This window comes from Mesoplodon densirostris, chromosome 7 (genome assembly GCF_025265405.1).
Source record: "Mesoplodon densirostris isolate mMesDen1 chromosome 7, mMesDen1 primary haplotype, whole genome shotgun sequence".
Classification (NCBI taxonomy): domain Eukaryota; kingdom Metazoa; phylum Chordata; class Mammalia; order Artiodactyla; family Ziphiidae; genus Mesoplodon; species Mesoplodon densirostris.
The window spans coordinates 9,084,554-9,107,509 of NC_082667.1; the positions used below are offsets into that span (position 1 = coordinate 9,084,554).

Genomic DNA, 22,956 nt, shown 5'->3' on the forward strand with positions numbered 1-22,956 from the left:
TTATGAAAATGATTTCTACAAATAAGATCCCCATATTTAAACCAAATCTAGACAACTCTCCTTTATTTCTAGCTGTCTGGATATTTCTTTATAGGTAGGACCATTTAGTAAACCTGTGGCCATAAACACAGATTCCTCTGAGGTCAAGGTCTCTATGGATGTTAAAGGCTGGGCCAATGTGGAAGGACTGGAGCAATGCTGACAACTCTCTTTGCTCTTACTCTTAGCAATTACTTCATAGAGCCTGGAGACATTCTCCTTGCCATCTTACCAAGAATCAGAAGGGTGATCCCATTGAAAACGGCACCAACATAGGTCATCAGCCACATGAAGACAGCCAGCTGTGAAGGCCAACATCAGAGGGTTAAGCAGGAATAATCGTAATGCAAAATTCAGGTTAACTGATGCCATTCTTCTCTAGCTAACTGAGTCTGCATAAATTTAGCGATGTATGCCATAAATAATTTCAAAATGAAGGTTACCTCATTTGTACTATACATTTGAGGGTGCGTAAGAGAACTCTATAGTTCTCTCAGGCCCCCAAACAGACTGTAACTGCATTTCTGTCAATTAATACATTAGCCTGGTTCTGATGTTAGTTCTCCAGGTGCAGAGGTACCTCCTTTACTAACTCCTGTCCCCATTTTTACAGGTTGATTGAGAAAAGCATACATTTGCTTTTGTCTGATAAAACCCTATTAACTGCTTTTCCTCTGAATTATAACCTCGTCCCTGATTTTCCTCAGCCTCACCACCAAAAGCTGTAGAGGCAACTAACCTTCAAGGAGTCAACTAGATCTTCCACCAGAAAGAGACGAATAATGAGTTTCAGGGCCCTGTTGACGTGCACCATGGCAGCGTTCACGTAATTATGGAAAGCTTCTGAGGACAGAGTGATGTCTACGTCCAGGTAGGCTCTTCCAGAAGAAGAAACAATAGTCACACATTTGACGTGGCAGGAGAAGATCTCTTTCTGTTAGCACAGAAGTTCTTTAGAGTATGAAATTCCCCAATCTGCAAAGGCATTTTTTTGCTGCCATGGGGTGGGGTGGGGGCACCTCTGTCATTTAGTGCGCAGAGACAAAGCTGCCAGATGCCCGCAGGGTGGGCGTGTCACGCACGAAAAAGAACTGCCCCATGTCCTGCATAACTTTTACGGCCTCATAGGATATTCATGAAGGCGAACCTATTTGTAATTATCAAGAGCCCAGAACATATAAGAGCAAAGTATTTTTTCCCATAGTTTTAACATATCCTGAATTGTCTAAAACTGTGTTTTGTTTATGCTAAAACCTTATTAAGATTTTTTCCCATCATTTTAGAAAATCACACCTATAAGGGAGATTATACATGTATGTGCAAGTCTTTATTATGGGTTTTTTTTTGGTGTAGTTATGTCCAAGCAATTAAATATTGACTGGAATACATATTATTTTATTGTCAATGGCTTTCTATTTATCACTCTTTATAATAAGGATCAATTTTTAAAATGTTGTTATATATGTTATATAATATACCATACAATGGTATATTATATAACATTATATTATATGGTATATTATCTATGAATTTCATTTCAAAATGATAAAGGAGGCATTATAAAATATTTGTTAAGAAAACAAAAAGACCTAGGTCCTGTCCCCAGACACATTACAGAATTGAGATACAACCATCTGCTCATAAACTGTTCATTCGCTCAGTACGTGCTGAGCACCTACTGAGTACCAGACCCTCTGCTAGGTGTAGAGATATCAGGAAAGATAAAACTGCTTTTGCCTTAAAGAGCCTACAGTCTTGTGGGAAAAACAGAAGAGTAACAGACATGTTTTTCTTTCCTATTTATTAAGAAAATATTTACCAAATACAAAAGTTATAAAAATTAGATGCTGTAATTAATGCAACTTAGCAAAACACATTTTATAAATCCACAACAGTGTCACACAAAAGGGAAAAAAACCCTGCTAACACATTGGAACTTGTGGCAAAACAGTAAAATTTATCCACTCAACCAACCAGCAACTATTGATTTGTTAAAACTAATTTGCAAATAACTTTTTAAATGTCATATATAGTTTAAATTATTGCTTCTATTCTCACCAGGAGAAAATACAAGGACCAGAGCTGCAGCCAGACACCTATTCTGTCATAGTTCTGAGAGATCATAGAAGTGTTTCTTTTTCCATGAGAAGAGGTTTTAAAAAACTGTCATTTTGAAAGTAAATTAAAAACTAACTAACAAACAAAAAAAACCCTGTCATTTGCTGATGTTAAAGTTTTTATGGCCTAAGACTTTCAAGAGGAAAAGCGTGAGGAAAACATCTGTTAAAGTCATAGCACAGTAGGAAAGGTTAGCAACTGGATTCTAGAAATGCATGACCTACTGACTTAATCAAGACCTGCCCCTGGTATTAAGGAAACTAAAGGAGAGACAGGAAGGAAATCAGTAATAAAACCAAGAGTAAACACACCGAGTTCTGGTATTGCCAAGAAGGCAGCCTCAACACCAAAATTTCAAGGCTGTTTTAAGAGTTAACTACGTGGCGGCTTACACATGTACTTGGGACCCCATCTGAGTGCTGTCCTAGATGCTCTGCTTTCCTACTGACCCTGCTCAGGAATTTAGACAGTCCTTTTTGGTGAGCCTCTAGTTTGTTAAAAAGTTCCTAGCTCCCAACTTGTTCACTTCATAAGGTGGTCTCAAGTTGATGTTTCATGCCACTGATCAGCTGCATTAGGCCCTATAATTCTTGATTTTTAATCAGGTCTGATTTAGATCTGACCAGCCTCAGTGAATCCCTTCCCTAAATTGTAGTGTTACTTGTGATACTTCAACTCACTTGAATGGATGGCCTTCTTCTGACTTCTGTACAGCTTGGATGACAGACCTGTAGACCCTGAAGCTGATGGTGACAGACAGAAGAGCCAGGATGAGGTAAGAAATCACACTGATGACACTGAAAGCTGCCAGGGAGAGCAGCACGATCAGTGTGGTGCCAAAGACAAACCCAGTCTTCTTCACATCTCGCCAGAAAATTAAGTCGTGCACTGCCAAAAGAAAAAAGAACATAAGTTATATGAACACCCGTGAGCCACAAGGCTAGGTCTGTTCTCCCTGGCTGTGTCCTGCACACTGGAGAAGCATTACACTAGCATGCAATTACAGGTGCACCCCCTCCTTAAGACAATGATAAATGAAAATCAAATTACATCAGGGATGATGATTCACACTGCCAAAGGTACCTCTGTTTCTGGATAGGTTTACAGAAACTTAGAAACTGATTTTTTAGTCATGGCTACTGAAGTACGATGGGATAAAATATCATTTACTTTAAATGTTTCAGTAGAGCAACTGTGGGAAAATCTTGCTAACTGTTGACTAAATTAAGCAAACCATGCTTATAAAAACATACCAAGTTATGTTAGTGTTGGTTACAATGAAACACCAGTCTCTATGTTGATCTGAAGAGAACTCAAGGAAGGATTTTGGGTAGGGGACCATATAATTACTAAACGATGATACTTTTGAAAATGAATGGGGACACTATTAATAACTGTTAGGAAATAGGTATAAACCAAGACTGTCTCAGGCAAGTGGGTCTTATGGTTGGGAAATCCAAACTGGAAAAATCTAAGTTCTTCTCCTTAAAGACACCTCAAAAACTCTGAGTGTGAGGGCTAGCAATTACTTCCAATCTAGCAATGACATCACATTTGAATTCCAATCCGTGAAGTCTAGCTTCAACACTAATAGCCCTGTGCAAGTTTCTTCTGTGCTACTCTTTCCTTTTAAAGAAGAGTAAGGACTTTGGAATTGGAGAGACAGGAGTTTGAGTTCTGGTAATTTTTAGCCATGTTACCTTAATTAACCCTTCTAAACCTTTGTTTTCTCATTTATAAAATGAAGAAAGTGACATCTATTTCTTAGAGTTGTTTTAAGGAACATATAATGTTCCTTAAAGCTAATGTATGCAGAATGCTTATTAGCACTGTACACAACACATGGTAAACACTCAAATTTTAACTATAATCCATATATGTATGTCACAGTTCGTATGACTACAAGAACAGTTTCAACACAGAATGCTTAGTAATGGAACAAACAGATACCATGTGCCTCTTGATGTAATGCACTGAGAACAGCACATCACTTCAATGGTATTCTTGCCAAACCATATAACCTGAATCTAATGAGAAAGCACCAGATAAAACCAGTTTGAGAAAAGTCTACAGAACAACTGACCAGTATTCTTCAAAAATATCAATGGTATGAAAGACAAGAAAAAGCTGAAGAACTTTTTCAGATTAAAGGAGAGTAAAGAGACTTGACAACACATAAATGCAAACTGTGATCATAGACTGGATAAGGGGGTAAAAACAGCTATAAAGAACATCGCTGGGACAAGTGAAAAAAATTGAATGTACACTATATAATTGATAAAAGTACTGTATCAATGTTGAATTTCCTAAATTCAATAAATATACTGTGGGGCCTCCCTGGTGGCGCAAGTGGTTGAGAGTCCGCCTGCCGATGCAGGGGATGCGAGTTCGTGCCCCGGTCTGGGAGGATCCCATATGCCGCGGAGCGGCTGGGCCCGTGAGCCATGGCCGCTGAGCCTGCGCGTCCGGAGCCTGCGCGTCCGGAGCCTGTGCTCCGCAACGGGGGAGGCCACAACAGTGAGAGGCCCGCATACCGCAAAATAAATAAATAAATAAATAAATAAATAAATATACTGTGGCTACGCAAAACAATTCCAAACAATTTCTGTTTGAAGGAAACATACTCCAAAATATTTAGGGGTAAAGGGGAAGGACGTTTGCAAGCAGTTCTTAAACGGTTCAGGAAAAAACATGTTCTATAGAGAGAGGGAGGGAGTGATAAAGCAAAAGTGGTCAAATGTTAACAATTGGTGAACTAGAGCAAAGGTTATATGGGAGTTTTTCATACTATGCTTACAATTCTTTAAGTTTGAAATATTTGAAAGAAGGAAAGAAAGAGAAAAGCTTAGAGGATAAGGTTGGGCCTAGAGAGAAAAAGACCTTAATGTATTGGAGAAGGAAAAAGGCATAAAAACATTAGCCTAAATGCAAATCTACCTTTGTGCAAATTAGAAAAAGCCACCCTTCCTCGTGAACTTTACTGCCATCTGCTGGAAAACAGTGATGAAACAGTCAAACCTACAATGATAACACATGTGACTGGTGCCCCCTATAGGTGTGCAGTATACAAACTGCATAACAGTATGGAAGGCCCTCGGCTCGGCCTTAAAAACAACGGTAGAATTGTGGTCTGGGCTAGAAGCAGGAACATACTGATTAGAAGGGGGATAATAGAGGGAAAGCTAGGAAAAGATGGTTCAATACCACAAACCTCTGGGATGCTCTTTGTCCACAACTTCCCACAATTTGCTCCTTTACCCCATTCAGGTCCTGGTGCATGGGATACCGCCTCAGAGACTGCCCACCCTATCTCACATCCTCTCCTTCTCCTCATTCTCTATCTATCACTCATCTACCTCCTCATTCTGCCTTATGTTTCGTCAGAGCACTTGTCACTTTATTTATCCATAGCAGGCTCTTCATAGCTGTTGCTGAATACTTAAACATGAGCTAAACTAAGCTAATGACCAAGAGGTGGCATAATCACAACTTTCATTTGTTTTCTGATAATCTCTCTCAATCTAGTCAAGTTTCTGCACCTAACTCCTATCAAGTACAGTGGACCAAGGATTCTGAGTACACAATATCAAACAAAGGAAACAGGCATAGTCTGCAAACATTTTCCTCTCTGATCCTTGAGGGAGAGTTAGGAGGATGAAACACACGTAGGAAAAGCAAGAAAGGAGACAGATGCCAAAAGTTTAAAATGTGAAACCACTAGACTTAGGTTTAGTGTTTATTTCATAACCAGGAAACCAGCAAGAAGCTGCAACGGTTCGATTCCATGAAATGTTCTTTTGCTCTTCTACTTTTATTCATCTGCTCTTACTATGTCAGTGTAAGACTTTTTAAAACAGGAAATTCCCTATTTTTAATGTGTTTTCTTTCCTTCCTTTCCCATCCTTCTCTCTTTCAGTAAGCTTTAATTTAGTGGCTACCACGGGCCAGGCAAGTGCTAGGAACTGGGAATACAACACAACAGTAAACAAAGCAAACAAGGTCCTTACTCACATTCCAGTGGGGAAGAGAAGCAATGAATAACAAACAAGATACATGTCACTTGTAACCGAGGCCGGTAAGCATACAAACCCATTGTGGTATGAGGAGAGTCATGTGTGTGCACACATGCACTACTGTAGGTACGGTGGTCAGGAAAAGCCTCTCTGAGGAGTTGACACTAAAGGTGCGACATGAAGGATGAGCAGGCCATGCAGAAAAGCCAGGGGAGGGCTTCCCTGGTGGCGCAGTGGTTGAGAGTCCGCCTGCCGATGCAGGAGACACGAGTTCGTGCCCCGGTCCGGGAAGATCCCACATACCTCGGAGCAGCTGGGCCCGTGAGCCATGGCCGTTGAGCCTGTGCGTCCGGAGCCTGTGCTCCACAACAGGGAGAGGCCCACGTACCGCAAAAAAAAAAAATTAAAAAAAAAAAAAAAAAAAAAAAAGCCAGGGGAAGGGTATTCTAGGCTAGAAGATTCATGTGCACAGGCTCTTGGGGATGGTGGTGGTGGGCTTTGGCATTCCTTAGGGGAGGGCAGAAGGCCAGTGTAGATGGTGTGTAGTGAGTGAAGGGGAGAGCGGTGTGAAATAAGGCTGGAGAGCCTGGCAGGGACTAGATCATGGAGTATTTTCACAGAGCAGAGTAAGGAGCTTGGACTTTACCTCAGGTGAAATGGGAAGTCACTAAAGAAGGCCAAGCAGGGGAATAACATGATATATATATATATATTTTTTTTTATGTTATTTATTTATTTTTGGCTGCATTGGGTCTTCGTTGCTGTGCACGGACTTTCTCTAGTTGAGGCGAGCGGGGGCTACTCTTCCTTGTGGTGCACGGGCTTCTCATTGTGGTGGCTTCTCTTGTTGTGGAGCATGGGCTCGGGCTCTAGGCATGCGGGCTCAGCAGCTGTGGCTCGAGGGCTCTAGAGCACAGGCTCAGTAGTTGTGGCACAGGGGCTTAGTTGCTCCACGGCATGTGGGATCTTCCCAGACCAGGGCTTGAACCCGTGTCCCTTGCATTGGCAGGCGGATTCTTTTTTTTTTTTTTTGTGGTACGTGGGCCTCTCACTGTTGTGGCCTCTCCCGTTGCGGAGCACAGGCTCTGGACACGCAGGCTCAGTGGCCATGGCTCACAGGCCCAGCCGCTCCGCGGCATGTGGGATCTTCCCAGACCGGGGCACGAACCCGTGTGCCCTGCATCGGCGGGTGGATTCTTAACCACTGCGCCACCAGGGAAGTCCCAACATGATATATTTTAAGAAGAGGAACACTTTTACTGCTGTATAGAAAATGGATTGGGATGGGGCAAGAGTACAGGCAGACTCCCTAGGAGGCTAACACGGGGCTTCAAATAAGAAATGATTGTCATTTAGATGAGGTCAGGATGGAGCAGAGTGGACAGGCTATATTTTGGAGGCAGAACAGACAGAACTTGGTGATGAACTGGATATGGGAGGTGATGGGGGAAAGAAATATGGATGAGACCTAGTTTTGGGGCCTGAGCAAATGGATGGATGTGGTGTCGTTTACTGAGATGAGAAAGGGCCATGTTAGTTTTGGGATGGATGTCTAGAGACATCCATAAAGAAGGTGGTTAGATCTACCAGTGGGAAGCAAACAGGACAAGTCTGAGCTGGAGATACACATTTGGAAATCATCAGCACACAAATAATATTAAGAGTCATGGACTGCCAACTACGCCCAAAAAAAAAAAAAAAAAAAGTCACAGTAATGGAAGAGGTTACGTAGTATTGATATGGAAGAAGGCCCAGTCTTAATTCTGAGGTACTCCAATACTTAGTAGCTGAGTAAAAGTAGACGAACTAGAGAAAGGAAACAGAGGAAATAACCAAGGAAGCAGGGGGTAACTAGGAGAGTATGTATGGCATCACAGAAGCTGAAAAAGGAGTGCTTTGTGGAGAAGGATGTGGAAACGGGCCAATTCTGCTGAGGTTGAATACCAGTTCTGCTGAGGTTGAATAAGGAAAAAAGTGATCCTGGACTTAGTAATATGGAGATAGTTGGTGATCTGATCAAAGCTGTTCAGTGAACAGCTGGCGGGGGCTGAAGAGGAATCAGTGGTGAGACATGGAGGCAGTGTGAGAGAAAATGCCTAAGAAGTTTGGCTGTGAAGGGGAGTAGAGACATTCAGAGCCAAGGGATGGTTTTAACAGATGGGAAACACTAAAGCACGCTTCTATGCAGTCACAAGCAAAGGGAGACTGAAGATAGGGAGCAGAAGCAGTGACGCCCAGGAGAAAGGAGGGACGGAGATCCAGAGGCCAGGTGAAGGGACTGATCCTTGTTAGAATAACATAGTGAAGAGGATGAAGAGAGATAGACACAGGCCCATTCACGGATCTGAAGAATGGAAGAGGAGGGACTCCTGTCTGGATGTTTTTATTTTCTCAACAAAAGGGAGCTGAGGTCATCAGCTGGAAGAGGGCAGGGGAGTGAAGACGGTTTATGGAGAGAGAAAAAGATATGAAATGGTTGTTTCAGAAAACTGAGAAAGTGTCTTAAAACTCTTAGAAGAAAACACAGGAGCACATCTTTCTGATCTTGGATTAGGCAATGGTTCCTCAGACATGATACCAAAAGCACAAATGACAAAAGAAAAAATAGATAAATTGGGCTATATCAAAACTAAAAAACCTCTGTGCTATAAGTAGTACCAAGAAAATGACAAGAAACCTCATAGAATGAGAGAATATATTTGCAAATTACTTATCTGATAAGGTATTTGTGTCCAATATATATATAAGAATAAAGAATTATAACTCAATAATAAAAAGAACAGCCTAAATGAAAAAAATAAAAAACATAATAAAAATGAGAAGACACAAGAGGGAGGGGATGTGGGGATATAAGTATACGTATAGCTGATTCACTTTGTTATACAGCAGAAACCAAAACAACAATGTAAAGCAATTATACTCCAATAAAGATGTTAAAAAAAAAAAAGACAGAAAGGATCCAAATAGACATTTCTCCAAAGATATACAAATGGCCAATAAGCACATAAAAAGAGGCTTAACATCATTAGTCATTAGGGAAATGCAAATCAAAACCACGGTGAACCCACTAGAATGGCTATAATAAAAAGTACAATAACAAATATTGGCAAGGATGTGGAGAAATTAGAAACCTCATTCATTCCTAGTGGGAATGAAAAATGGTGCACCCACTTTGGAAAACAATTTAGCAGTTCCTCAAAAGTTAAACATAGGGTTATTATATGACCCAGGAGTTCCACTCTTAAGCAAATGGCCAAGAGAAATAAAAACATACAACACAAAAATCTGTGTATGCCAATGTTCACAGAAGCGTTATTCACAACAGGGAAAAAGTGGAAACAATGTAAACATCCATTAACTGATGAATGGACAAATAAAATGTAGTATATCCATACAATGCAATAATTATTTGTCAATAAAAAGGAATAAAGTCCTGATGCTACATATTACAACACAGACAAAACGTGAAAACATTAGGCCAAGTGTGAGACACTGATTACAAAAGACCACATATTGTATGATTCCATTTATATAAAACATCTAGAATATGCAAATCTGTAGAGAGAGAAAGTAGATGAGTGGTTGTTTAGGGTTGTGGTGGTGGTGATGGGAAATGGGGAGTGATTGCTAACAGGTATGGGGTTTCTTTTTTGTGGGGGGACTAAAATGTTCTAAAATTGGATAGTGGTGATGGCAGAAAACCATTTAGCTGTACACTTTAATGGATGAATTGTATAGTATGTGAATTATATCTCAATAAAGGTGTTAAAAAAACAAACAGACAAACCTGCAATTATAGTCAGGGATTTCAACACCTCTCTCAATAACTGGCAGAATAAGTAGACAGAAAATCAATAAGAATATAAGACTTGAATGCTATTAACCAACTTGACCTTCTTGACATTTGAAAGAACACTCCACACAATAACAGCAGAATATACATTCTTTTCAAATACATGTGGAACATTTACCAAGATACACTAAATTCTGGGTCTTGAAAAGGATTCAAGACACTTTCATGTTTTCTGACTATAACGTAATTACATTAGAAACAATAACAGAAAGATACTGGGAAAACCAATATTAAACTTTGTATAAACTAAATACGCTTCTAAACAACTCACAGACCAAAGAAAAAAATCAACAGGGAAATTACTGAGTATTCTGAACTGAATGAAAATCAAAATCAGTGGGATCCAGCCAAGTGCCTATATTATAAAAGAAGATGAGAGATCAGTGATCTCAGTTTCAACCTTAAAAAACTAGAGAAAAGAACAACTTGAACGCCAAGTAAACAGAAATAAGGAAAGAGGAAAAACCAGAGCAGATCTCAATGAACAGATAACAGAAAAACAACAGAGAAAAATCAATGAAACCAAAGTTGATTCTTTGAGAATATCAATAAAATAGATAAAACTCTAGCTAGACTGATCAAAAAAAAGTGCAATACACAAATTGCCAATATCAGGAATCAGAGAGGTGACATCACTACAGATTCTAAAGACATTAAAAGGATAAGGAAATATAATGATCACTGTTATGCCAATAAACTAGACACGTTAGATGAAGAGGACACAGACTATCAAAGCTCACTCAAGAAATAGATAAACTGAGTAGTCCCATATCTATTACAGAAACAAAACTTATAGATAAAATACTTCCGGGCTTCCCTGGTGGTGCAGTGGTTGAGAATCTGCCTGCCAATGCAGGGGACACGGGTTCGAGCCCTGGTCTGGGAAGATCCCACATGCTGCGGAGCAACTAGGCCCGTGAGCCACAACTACTGAGCCTGCGCATCTGGAGCCTGTGCTCTGCAACAAGAGAGGCCGCAATAGTGAGAGGCCAGCGCACTGCGATGAAGAGTGGCCCCTGCTCACCGCAACTACAGAAAGCCCTCACACAGAAACGAAGACCCAACACAGCAAAGATAAATAAATAAATAAATAAAATTTAAAATACTTCCCATTCAGAAAACTCCAGGGGAATTCTACATCACTGGGGAATTCTGCCAAACACTGAACAAGAAATAATAGCAATTCTACACAATTCTTCCATGATAATGAAGAGAGAAGGTAATGTTTACCAATACATTTTATAAGGCCAGCATTACCCTGATTCCAAAACTAGACAAAGACATTACAGGAAAAGAAAGCTATAGACCAATATTGCTCATGGACATAGATGTAAAAATTCTTAACAAAAATTTAGCAAATGCAACCCAACAATATGTTAACAGAGTATATCATGACCAAGTGTCTTTTTTTTTTTTTTTTTTTTGCGGTACGCGGGCCTCTCACTGCCGTGGCCCCTCCCGCTGCGGAGCACAGGCTCCGGACGCAGAGGCCCAGCGGCCATGGCTCACGGGCCCAGCCGCCCCGCGGCATGTGGGATCCTCCCGGACCAGGGCACGAACCCGTGTCCCCCACATCGGCAGGCGGACTCTCAACCACTGCACCACCATGGAAGCCCCAAGTGTCTTTTTGCAAAAATCCAAGACTGGTGTAGCATTCATAAATCAGTCAGTATAATTCATCATATCAACAAACTAAAGAGGAAGAACCATATGATCATCTCAAAACATACAGAAAAACAAAATCCAATATCCCTTTTGATAAAACCTCTCAGCAAACTAGGTGACAGAAGGGAATCTCCTCAACTTGATAAAGGTAATCTACAAGAAATGTAGAGCTAACATCATATTTAATGAAAGAAGGCAAGGATATTCTCTTACTACTTCTGTTGAACACTGTATTAGAGGTTTTAGCCAGTGCAGTAAATCAAGAACAATAAATTAAAAGGCATCAAATTGGAAAGGAAGAAGTAAAACTGTCATTATTCACAGATGGCTTGAGTGCCTATGTAGAAAATCTGACAGAATCTACAAAAAAGGTAATAAGTTTTAGCAAGGTTGCAGGACACAAAATTAACTATATTTCCATATATTAGTATTAACCAATAAGAAACTGAGCTAAAAACACCATTTAAAACAGCATGAAAATATGAAATACTTAGGCATAAATCTAACAGAAGATGTATAAGACCTGTACACTGAAATCTATAAAATACTGCTAAGAGAAACAGATGAAGACCTAAATTAATGGAAAGCTATATTGTTTTCAGGGGTTAAAAGACTCAAAATTGCTAAGGTGTTAATTTATCTATAATTCTAAGTAATTCCAGTAGGCTTTTTAAAATAGAAATAGACCAACTGATTTTAAAATTCCTATGGAAATGCGAAGGACCTAGAAGAGCCAAAACAACTGTGAAGAAAAACAAAGTTGAAGGACTAACACTGTCTGATTTCAATGGTAATATAAAGCTACCATTATCAAGATGGTGTACTATTGGCTTAAAGACAGGCAACAGAGCAATGACACTGTATACAAAGTCCATAAACAGGCCCACGCATACACGGACAAACTGTTTTTTGACAAACTTGCAAAGTCAATTCAGGGGAGAAATGAGAGTCTACAACAAATGGTGCCAGAACAACAGAATATACATGTGCAAAAATCCCCAAACTTTTATCAATACCTCACATGACATGTAAAAATTAACACACAAGAATCACAGACTTAAATGTAAACCTAGTACTATATAACTACTAGAAGAAAACAAACAAAAATCTCTGTGACCTTGGAATTGGGAAAAATTTCTTATATACAACAATAAACATTTGATACATAACAGAAAAAACTGGAAAACTATATTTCATCAAAATTAAAAACTTCTGCTCTTTTTTTTTTTTTTTTTTTTTTGCGGTACGCGGGCCTCTCACTGCCGTGGCCTCCCCCGTTGCGGAGCACAGGCTCCGGATGCGCAGGCTCCGGACGCGCAGGCTCAGCGGCCATGGCTCACGGGCCCAGCCGCTCCGCGGCATATGGGATCCCCCCAGACCGGGGCACGAACCCGCATCCCCTGCATCGGCAGGCAGACTCCCAACCACTTGCGCCACCAGGGAGGCCCAGAACTTCTACTCTTTTTGAAGGACATTGTTAAAAGAATTAAAAGATAAGCCACAGACTGGAGAAAGTATTTGCGAAGAACGTATCTGATAAACAACTTGTATCCAGAATGTGTATAAACACACACACACACCCGTTATCAAAAACAAACACAATAAAAACTAGTCAAAATTTGAACAGAATTTTCATCAAAGAAGATATATGGATAGCAAGTAAACACATGAATAGATGCTTACCACCGTTAGTCATTAAGGAAATGCAAATTAAAACCACAATGAGAGCCTACTATGTACCTGGCACAATGTCTAGTGTTAAAAGACTGACCATACCAAGTGTTGGTGAGGACATGGAAGAACCGCAACTCTCATACATGGCTGGCTGGAATATAAAATAATGCAAACCACTTTGGAAAAAAAAATTCAGCAGTTTCTTACAAAGTTAACTACGACTATCCTATGATCCAGCCATTTCACTTGTATTTACCCGAGAAAAGAATACATTTTGTCCATATAAAGACATGAATGTTCATAGCAGCTTTATTTGTAAAATAAATAAGCAAAACTGAAAATCAAAATTCAGCAAAAATTGAAAATAACCCAAACGTCTGTCAACCAATGGTATATCCATACAATGGAAAACTACTCAGTAATACACTCATCAACATGGATGAATCTCAAAAAAATTAGGTTGAGTTAAAGAAGCCAGATAAAAAAAAATAGTACACATATTTTATGATTCCATATATATAAAATTCTAGAAAATGCAAACCAATCTAGTGACAGCAGACAGATCAGTGGTTGTCTGTCAGGAGGGAGAGATTAAAAAAGGGAGCAATGAGGGCTTCCCTGGTGGCGTAGTGGTTGAGAGTCCGCCTGCTAATGCAGGCGACACGGGTTCGTGCCCCGGTCCGGGAATATCCCACATGCCGCAGAGCGGCTGGGCCCGTGAGCCATGGCCACTGAGCCTGCGCATCCGGAGCCTGTGCTCCGCAACGGGAGAGGCCACAACAGTAAGAGGCCCGCGTACTGCAAAAAAAAAAAAAAAAAAAAAAAGGGAGCAATGAAATTTTTGTGTGATGGAGATGTTCATCATCTTGATTGTGATAGTTTCATGAGTGTATACATATGTCAAAACTTATCAAACTGTATATTTTAAATATATGCAATTTATTGCATAGCAATTATACCTCAATAAAGTTGTTTTGTTGTTGTTGTTGTTGCGGTACGCGGGCCTCTCACTGTTGTGGCCTCTCCCGTTGCGGAGCACAGGCTCCGGACGTGCAGGCTCAGCGGCCATGGCTCACGGGCCCAGCCACTCCGCAGCATGTGGGATCTTCCCGGACCGGGGCACGAACCCACGTCCCCTGCATCGGCAGGCGGACTCTCAACCACTGCGCCACCAGGGAAGCCCTAATAAAGTTGTTTTTTAAAAAAAACTTAAATGACCAGGAGGTAATATATATCATTTTTGGTCTTCAAGTGGTTAATCTAACAAATTAAAAACTTAACAATTATGCATGAGACAGAATCAGAGGAAAAGGAAGAATAATGTACAGTAAAACCTTTTTAATTTGAAGTCTTTTACTATGAATTCAGACTTCATAATAATCTAACCAGCCCAAGCTTACCTCTGTATTGTCTATAAATGTCTGATAAATAACAGAACAGTGTCCCAACCCCTTAAACGACTCAGAAGTATTATTTATAAACAACAAATGTACACATACTTACAAAGATTAAATCTTATTTAAAAATTACCAACAAAGAAAACTTTACTCTAGAAATCTGGTTACTGTGTCAGAGATGAGCAACCTATGGTCCTGGATGCTAAGGCAACATCAGAGATGATTATGAAAGGCATTAGTTAGATCCAGCTTTAGGTACAATTGTGAATTAAGCAATGTTTATTTCAGGGATTATTCCAGTTTTCTCTTTGGAGCCCCTTCATACCTCCTGGCTTCCACTTGGCCCCAGATCCCTACTTGGTGACCCGCTTTATCCCCAGCTTCAGAATCAGTACAGCAAACAACAAACTCTGCTCCAGACTGCCTGGGTTTGCATCCTCTTCTATTTACTAGCTGTGTGATTCTGAGCAAGACACTTAACCTCTCTGTGCCTTGGGTTCCTCATTTGCAAAATGGAATCATACAGTATCTGGTTTTTAGGGATGTTGCCTGCATTAAATGGGTTAATATGTAGAAGCGCTCAGAACACTATTGATTAGGTAGTAATACAAATGTTAGCTATTATTATTATTATTCATTTGACTGCTAATTCCTGCTACAATTAAAATGGAAAATTGAAGAACTAAAGTTAAAACCTGCTACAGAGAATTAAAGTTTTTTTCCTTTCCTCTTTGTTGCTATGATACTAAGAAATTAAGATTGGGGGATTACTAGGGACGTTTTCAACCAAATCAGCTCCTTTGATCTATTTTACATACCAAGCTTCAACATAAAATTTCCAATGAAAAAGAAGTTGCACTGTCAGCACTATGATTAAGTAAAGAGAATGGCCTGTAAAAGGTTAGAGGGAGGCAGAGAGCCAGGAGGTAAATGCAATGCGACAGGTAGGCCTACAGGTTAGGCTGGACTAGCATAGATTCAGGAGATTTTGACATAGAGGTGGAAACCTAAAGCCATGGGAACAGAAGAGATCACCTAGAGGCACCTCATAACACCTCAAACCCCATTTATTCTACCCTCCATGCAGTAACCCAAGACAGAGTTACGGAAACAGGGCTCACCACTCCTTCTCCCTCACCCTCCACATTCAAACACCGTGGCCTGACAAAGTCTACCTCCTTGAATCTATCCACAGGAAAAGAAGATCTTAATTGAGAGCCAGTGGGCTAACAAACTGCCACTCTAGTACACTACCTGACAGAGACAGAATTAAGCTTTGGCTAGCCTCTTCCAAAGTCCTGAATACTGACCCAAGCTAGTTCAATGGGTACTAGAAAAAAAAATGAAAGCCAAAAGTTCTCAGAAGTGCAAAGTCAGTGTTTTCCTTACTTTTCAATTATAACTTTATTATTATTATCACATGACCTAAAATTTATTTTCATTTGAAAGACCCTTGTTTCTAGTTATGTTTCAATATGTTTAAAGTCTTGTGCTGCACTAAGTATTGCTTAGAATCCATTTCAATATATAATACACCTTCTCTGTATAAATTTATGTAAGTAAAGTCAATAATTTCTCAGTTACCTTAATTATTTTGCTAATGGCAGATGAAGCATCTGACAATGAATGTATGTATTCACCAAGAGTGTTTATATTGCTGGTAGAATGACTGATTCAGTCCTTCCTTTTATTTTCCAAATCTTCTATAATGTGAGCATACTTTTTATTTTAAAAACTTTTAAGGATATCTATCTCTTGCCCGTATTATCTAAGGATGCAGTACTGTTCTTACACCAAAAGAGGGCACTAACACATCCAAAGGTAATCTCAAGGCAGAGGGAAAAAAATTGGTTCCTGCCAATTCAAAGAACAGCAGCACCGTTGATTTTCATTCCTAAATTTGGGGAAATCTCTTGGTTTCATGACAACTTCAACCATTCCCAAAGCCATTCTCAAACTTTACTCTCCCAAGTATACACCTCGAAGAAAAGAAAGGCTGCTCAAATGCTTATTCTGAAAAGGAATAAATGTGCAAGAAATTTCAAGGTTTAGTAGTCTATAATCTTTTTCATTTTCAGGAATAAATCACCAACTAAGGATCCATACAACATGTTCTATCTTCTGTGCACTAATTTTACAAAATTTGTAAATACACATCTCCAAGATTTAAATGTAAGTGAAAGAGCTAAAAGAAAAAAAAAAAAAGGATTTATGACCACAAAAGGGAAACTGTTCAGTAATAAAAGGGGAAACGGAAATGGGCAGTTCAGTTTTTTATGTGAATAATTACTTATGTAAAGAAAAGTATGCAGGGCCTCCCTGGTGGCGCAAGTGGTTGAGAGTCCGCCTGCCGATGCAGGGGATACGGGTTCGTGCCCCGGTCTGGGAGGATCCCATATGCCGCGGAGCGGCTGGGCCCGTGAGCCATGGCCGCTGAGCCTGCGCGTCCGGAGCCTGCGCGTCCGGAGCCTGTGCTCCGCAACGGGGGAGGCCACAACAGTGAGAGGCCCGCATGCCGCAAAAAAATAAAAAATAAAAAATAAAAAATAAAAAATAAAAAAAAAAAAGAAAAGTATGCAGACATTTTCACATTGATTAGTTCTTTTCTTTGGTTACTTTTGCATTAATAGTTCATAATAAGTGAAGCCACTTTTTGAGTTGCAAAAGACATTGTGGATAATGTGTTTATAAACTCAGATCCAAATTTTGTGGCTGCTGAAATGGGTTAATAGTCTGCTCTACTACAGATTTATGCTTACCAAAGACACTCCATTCAAAACGGCACAGAAGGATCACAGACAAAATACAAAACTCACTGTCAAAGACAAACACACGCTTTGGCCACGGATGCACCTGGCAGCAGGCCAAAGAAATTTGTAGGAACCCCTTTCAAGATAGCAGTCTTCTCAAAGATGGTCAAGAAAAAAGTTTTTCATTCATTAAAATAACCTAACAACCCCACTTGCTTTCAATTTCAGATTTTAAAAGCACAGAAGACAAAATGGCCTTGACTACCCTTGCCCAACAGAATAACTAGGTGGATCTGAAAATGTGAACTTCTGAACTAAGTTATCTAAAGAATATAATTAAAGATAATAAATGCAGTGCTGAATCATGATGGAAAGGATAAAGGCACAAAACTCTGGCTTTAGTTTTCTATCCTTTTTTTTTTTCCAAGTACAGTTGGTTATTTGCACGTTTGACAACTTCTTAATTCTCCAACTAAGAAAGTCTAGACTTAAGTCTGCAGAAGATAACCAGATCCGATCTAAAATTAAACAAAACACTAGTTAATTGCTAATAACTGTGAAAGCCCAAACTTAAAAAGTGATTTTATGCCCTTTGCACACATTTATTTCTAATTCAATCTTCCGATGCTAGTCTTGTTATTGGTAACATGACACTTCTCCTATGGTTACAACACACTTGGACTTGGATGCTTCTTTGACAGTCTGTTAAGTAAGGCAGATAAATGACATGGTTTCAGACTATTGTAGTAAGTGATAAAATTATTTTCTTCTAAAAAACAGCTCATAGTCTCTAAAATCTTTACCAGTAATAAGCAAAAGAAATGTTAAAAATGAAGTATTAGGTAATATACATAACCTTGACTTCTGAGATCTCATTCTATTTTCCTGGGAGCTCTACTGAGTGTCTCCCTCATGGAAAAAATGGGTATCTGCTCGGTAACCGGGACAGCTTTTCCCAACTCTGCCTTATTCCCCCCAACATTTAACTTCCTCCCAACATATAGCACATTAGAAATCGTTTAGAGTGAACACCCATATAATCACTACCTAGATTTTTATTCAATACTAGCAATGTCTTACTTTAATTTTTTTACTGTGGTAGATATACGTAACATAAAATTTAGCATCTTAACCATTTTTAAGTATGTAGTTCAGTGACGTTAAGTATATTCATTGTTGTGTAACCATCACCATGATCATTAATGTTTTACTATACTTACTTATCTGTTCTTCTTATCCACTAGCCCAATTTTTAAAAATATATTTCAAAGTAAATAACAAATATCAGGAAATGATCTTCAGCTTGCATATCATTAACAAAGTTCAATATTTACTGTTATTCTTGTGATACAAGATTTCCATACGATGAAATATACAATACATCCGCTGAGTCGGGACACACGCACACACCTGTGTAACCCTATCAAACTACAGAACGTTATCGTCACCCCAAAAAGTTTTCTCATGTTATCTCCCAGACAACATGCCAAGAAGTAGCCACTGCTCTGCTCTGGTTCTTTCCCCTACATAGAATAGTTTGCTTGTTCTACGATTTCATATAAATGGAATCATGCAGTATGAATCCCTTCTGTACTGCTTCTTCCACTATTCATAATTTCTGAGATTCATCTGTATTTGCTGCAAGTATCAAAAGATAACTAGCTATACCACAGGTTATCTACTCCTTAATCGATGAATAGCTTTGAGCTGTGATGAATAAAACTGCTATGAACATATACGAGTGTTTGTATGAATGTTTTCATTTCTCTGCAGTGGAGTTGCCAGGTCATGGGACACATGCATGTTTAGTTCTCTTAAGAAACTGGCCAACCTTTCTCCAAAATATTTGTACTATTTTACATTCTTACCAATAGTTTGAGAGTTGGTTGTTGTCAGTCTTTAATTTTAGCCGTTCAGGTGGATGTGTAGTGATAACTTATTTTAATTACATGAAGACTTGTGAAGTTGAACACATTTTCACTGGATTACTGGTTATTTGTATATCTTTTGTAAGTGCCAGAATCTTTTCTGCCCAATTTTTTATTGTGTTGTTTGCATTTTTATTGTAGAAATGTAGTTTTAAATATTTCCTGGATACTAGTCCCTCATCAAGACACATGTTTTGTAAATACTTTCTCCTAGTCAATGGCTTGCCTATTAGTGGTGTCTTTTAATGAGCAAGTTTTACTTCTGATTAAGTCTAACTCATCGATCCTTTATTTTATGGCTAGTGCATTCTGTGACTTAAAAAACCTTTGTCTACCTCCAAGTCATGAAGATATTCTCCTATGCTTTCTTCTAAAAGTTTCATGATTTTAGTTTTTAATGTTCCATTTTAAGTTCATTTCTGCATATCATATGATGTAGGGATTGTGGTAGGCTGAATGCTAAGATGGCCCCAAGACTCTTACTCCTCGGTGTACATGCCTTATTTAATATTTCCTCCTACCCCCAAATGTGAGCAGACCCTGTGAATATGATGGGATAGTCACTCTCGTGTTTAAGTTTCAGTTATATAAGATACTGCAGCAGACTAGAGAGAAATTCTCCTAACAGCTTTTTTTTTTTTTTTTTGCCGTACACGGGCCTCTCACTATTGTGGCCTCTCCCATTGCGGAGCACAGGCTCTGGACGCGCAGGCTCAGCGGCCATGGCTCACAGGCCTAGCCGCTCCGCGGCATGTGGGATCTTGCCGGACCGGGGCACGAACCCGTGTCCCCCGCATTGGCAGGCGGACTCTCAACCACTGCACCACCAGGGAAGCCCCTCCTGACAGCTTTGAAGAAGCAAGCTACCATGTTGTGAGAGGGCCACAAGACCAGGATCTGAGTGCAGCCTCCTGGTGGTGGGCACGATCCCCGCCCCAGCGCCAGCAAGCTAGAAAAGAGGGATCCGGTCCTTCAACCTCCAGTGAATCCTACCAACAATCAGTGAGCTTGGAAGAGAACCCTGAGCCTCAGATGAGATCCCAACCCTGGTTCACACCTGGTGATTTCAGAATCACACTTTATTTCAGCCTGGTGAGATCCTGAGCAGAGGATCCAGCTAACCTGTGCCTGGACTCCTGACCCTTGAAAACTGTGAGATAATAAAGTTGTGCTAAGTTGCCAAATTTTTGGCAATGTGTTATTTCTGGATTCTCTGTTTCTTTGACCTACTTGTTGACTCTTTTGCAAGTTCCACAGTCTTTATTACTGGAGTTTCATAATGTCTTGGACTATTCCAAGCCCTCAATTTTGTCCTTTTTCAAGACTGCTTTGGATTTGCTAGGTCTGTGTACTTCCAAAGAAATTTTAGAATGAGCTTGTCAATTTCTATTGAAAAATTCTTCAAGGACTTTGAACTGTTCTGAATCCATAGGTGAATCTGGCTAGGACTGACTTCTTTACGATATCCAGGTTTCCAATCCATGAACACAGCATGGTTCTCTTCTTAGACAATTCTTGAGCTTCTCTCTGAAGTTTTGTAATTTTCAGTATAGAAGTCTTACACATTTTTTTCTTTTGGTTAAATTTATCCCTATTTTATGCTTTGGTGCTATTGTAAATGGAACTTTAAAACTTTTTAATTTTCTGATTACTTGTTGCTAGTATATAACAAACGAAACTGAGTTTTGTGTATTAACCTAAAATCCTGTAAACTTGCTAAATTAAATTCACTTATTAGTCTTAGTAGTTGCTTTGTATCAATAGATTCCTTAGGATTTTCTGTGTACACAATCATGTAATTTGCATATTAAGACAGCTTAACAACTTCTTTTCCAATAGTCATTCCTTTTATTTCTATTACTTGTCTTAATTCAAAGGGGAGGACCTCCAGTATAATGCTGAATACAAATGGTGAGGGTGAGCATCTTGGCCTTGTATCCAATGTTAGAGGAAAGTGTCCAATATTTTGGCATTAAGCATAATGTCAGCTATAGTTTTCAAAAGATATTATTTATTAGACTGAGGAGATTACCTTCTATTCCTAGTTTGCTGAAAATTTTTGTCAGAAAAGGATGTTGAGCTTTTTCAAACACCTTTTCTGTATCTGACAGAGTGCTGGATTTGATTTGCTAAATTTTTTTTTATTTGCTAACCTTTTTTTTTGATTTGCTAATATTTTGTGAAGGAATTTTCATCTTATTATGTTCCATAGGGATACTAGTCTATAATTTTCTTTGTAGTGTCTTTCTCCAGTTTTGGTATTACTATACATATACTAGTCTATGAGTTGGAAAGTGTTCTCTCCTCCTTTTTCCTTAAGTGCTTGAAAAAACTTCCCAGTAAAACCACTGGGCCTCGACTTTTTTTGGTAAGATTTTTAATAATGGATTTAATAGAAATTGTGTTAGCTTTGGTAAATTATATTTTTCAAGGAATTTGTTTCATCTAAGTTGGCATAAAGTTGTTCATAATATTCTATTGTCCTTTTAATATCTGTAGGATCTGAAATAACCCTTTTCATGCTTAATATTGGTAATCTGTATTTGCTTTTTTTTTGATCAGTCAAGAAATCAATTTTGTTAATCTTTTTCAGGAACCAAATTTTGGCTTTGTTAATGTTTTTTATTCCTTTAATTTCTGCTCTTATCTTTATTCTTTCTTTCCTTCTACTTCCTTTGGATGTGCTTTGCTTTTTCCAGTTTAAGTTGAAACCTTAGATCACTGAATTTAGATATTTTTCTTTTCTAATACATGCACTTAGAACCATAAGTTTCCCTTTCAGCACTACATTCCACAAGTTTGATATATTGTATTTTCACTGTCATTCAGTTTAAAACATTTAAATTTTTTTCTCATGATTTCTTCTTTGAGCTATAGATTATATAAAAGTGATTTGCTTAATTTCCAAATATTTGGGAATTTTCCTAGATATCTTCATTGTTTAAAGTTTTTATTTCATTATGGTCTGAGAACATTTTTATTTATTTATTTTTTGCGGTACACGGGCCTCTCACTGTTGTGGCCTCTCCCGTTGCGGAGCACAGGCTCTGGACGCGCAGGCTCAGCGGCCATGGCTCATGGGCCCAGCCACTCCATGGCATGTGGGATCTTCCCGGACCGGGGCACGAACCCGTGTCCCCTGCATCGGCAGGTGGACTCTCAACCACTGCACCACCAGGGAAGCCCTGTGTCTTTATATTTAATGCATATCTTTTATAGTCAGCATATAAGTAGGTCTTGCATTTTTATGCAGTCTGTCACTCTGATTGTAGTCTTCAGTCCACTAACATAGTGATCGTACCAAGTCTCCCACCTCTTGGGAGACATACACCCTTGACTTTTCAATCTACTTAAAATATTGTACCACTTCATAAAAAATGTAGGAACCCCTGCTATAGTATAGATTCACATACTCTTGTCTTTTGTTATAAATTGTCACATGAAATAAACATTATAATCTCCGCACACATTATAATTTCTCCTTTAAACAGTCTTACATATTTTATTTTATTTTATTTA

At 39.1% G+C, this 22,956-nt stretch overlaps 1 protein-coding gene across 2 annotated transcripts in view; it reads right to left on the minus strand.

The window, feature by feature from the left end:
* The window catches only part of RTN3 (reticulon 3), a 62,015-nt gene that overhangs the window by 4,448 nt on the left and 34,611 nt on the right, over positions 1-22,956 (minus strand). For both annotated transcript variants that reach the window (XM_060105579.1, XM_060105580.1), the window contains 3 exons: positions 2,838-3,045; positions 779-917; positions 272-341 (listed from right to left, as the gene is read on the minus strand). In XM_060105579.1, coding sequence (XP_059961562.1) covers positions 272-341; positions 779-917; positions 2,838-3,045 — 417 coding nt within the window. The remainder of the gene's footprint in view (positions 1-271; positions 342-778; positions 918-2,837; positions 3,046-22,956) is intronic.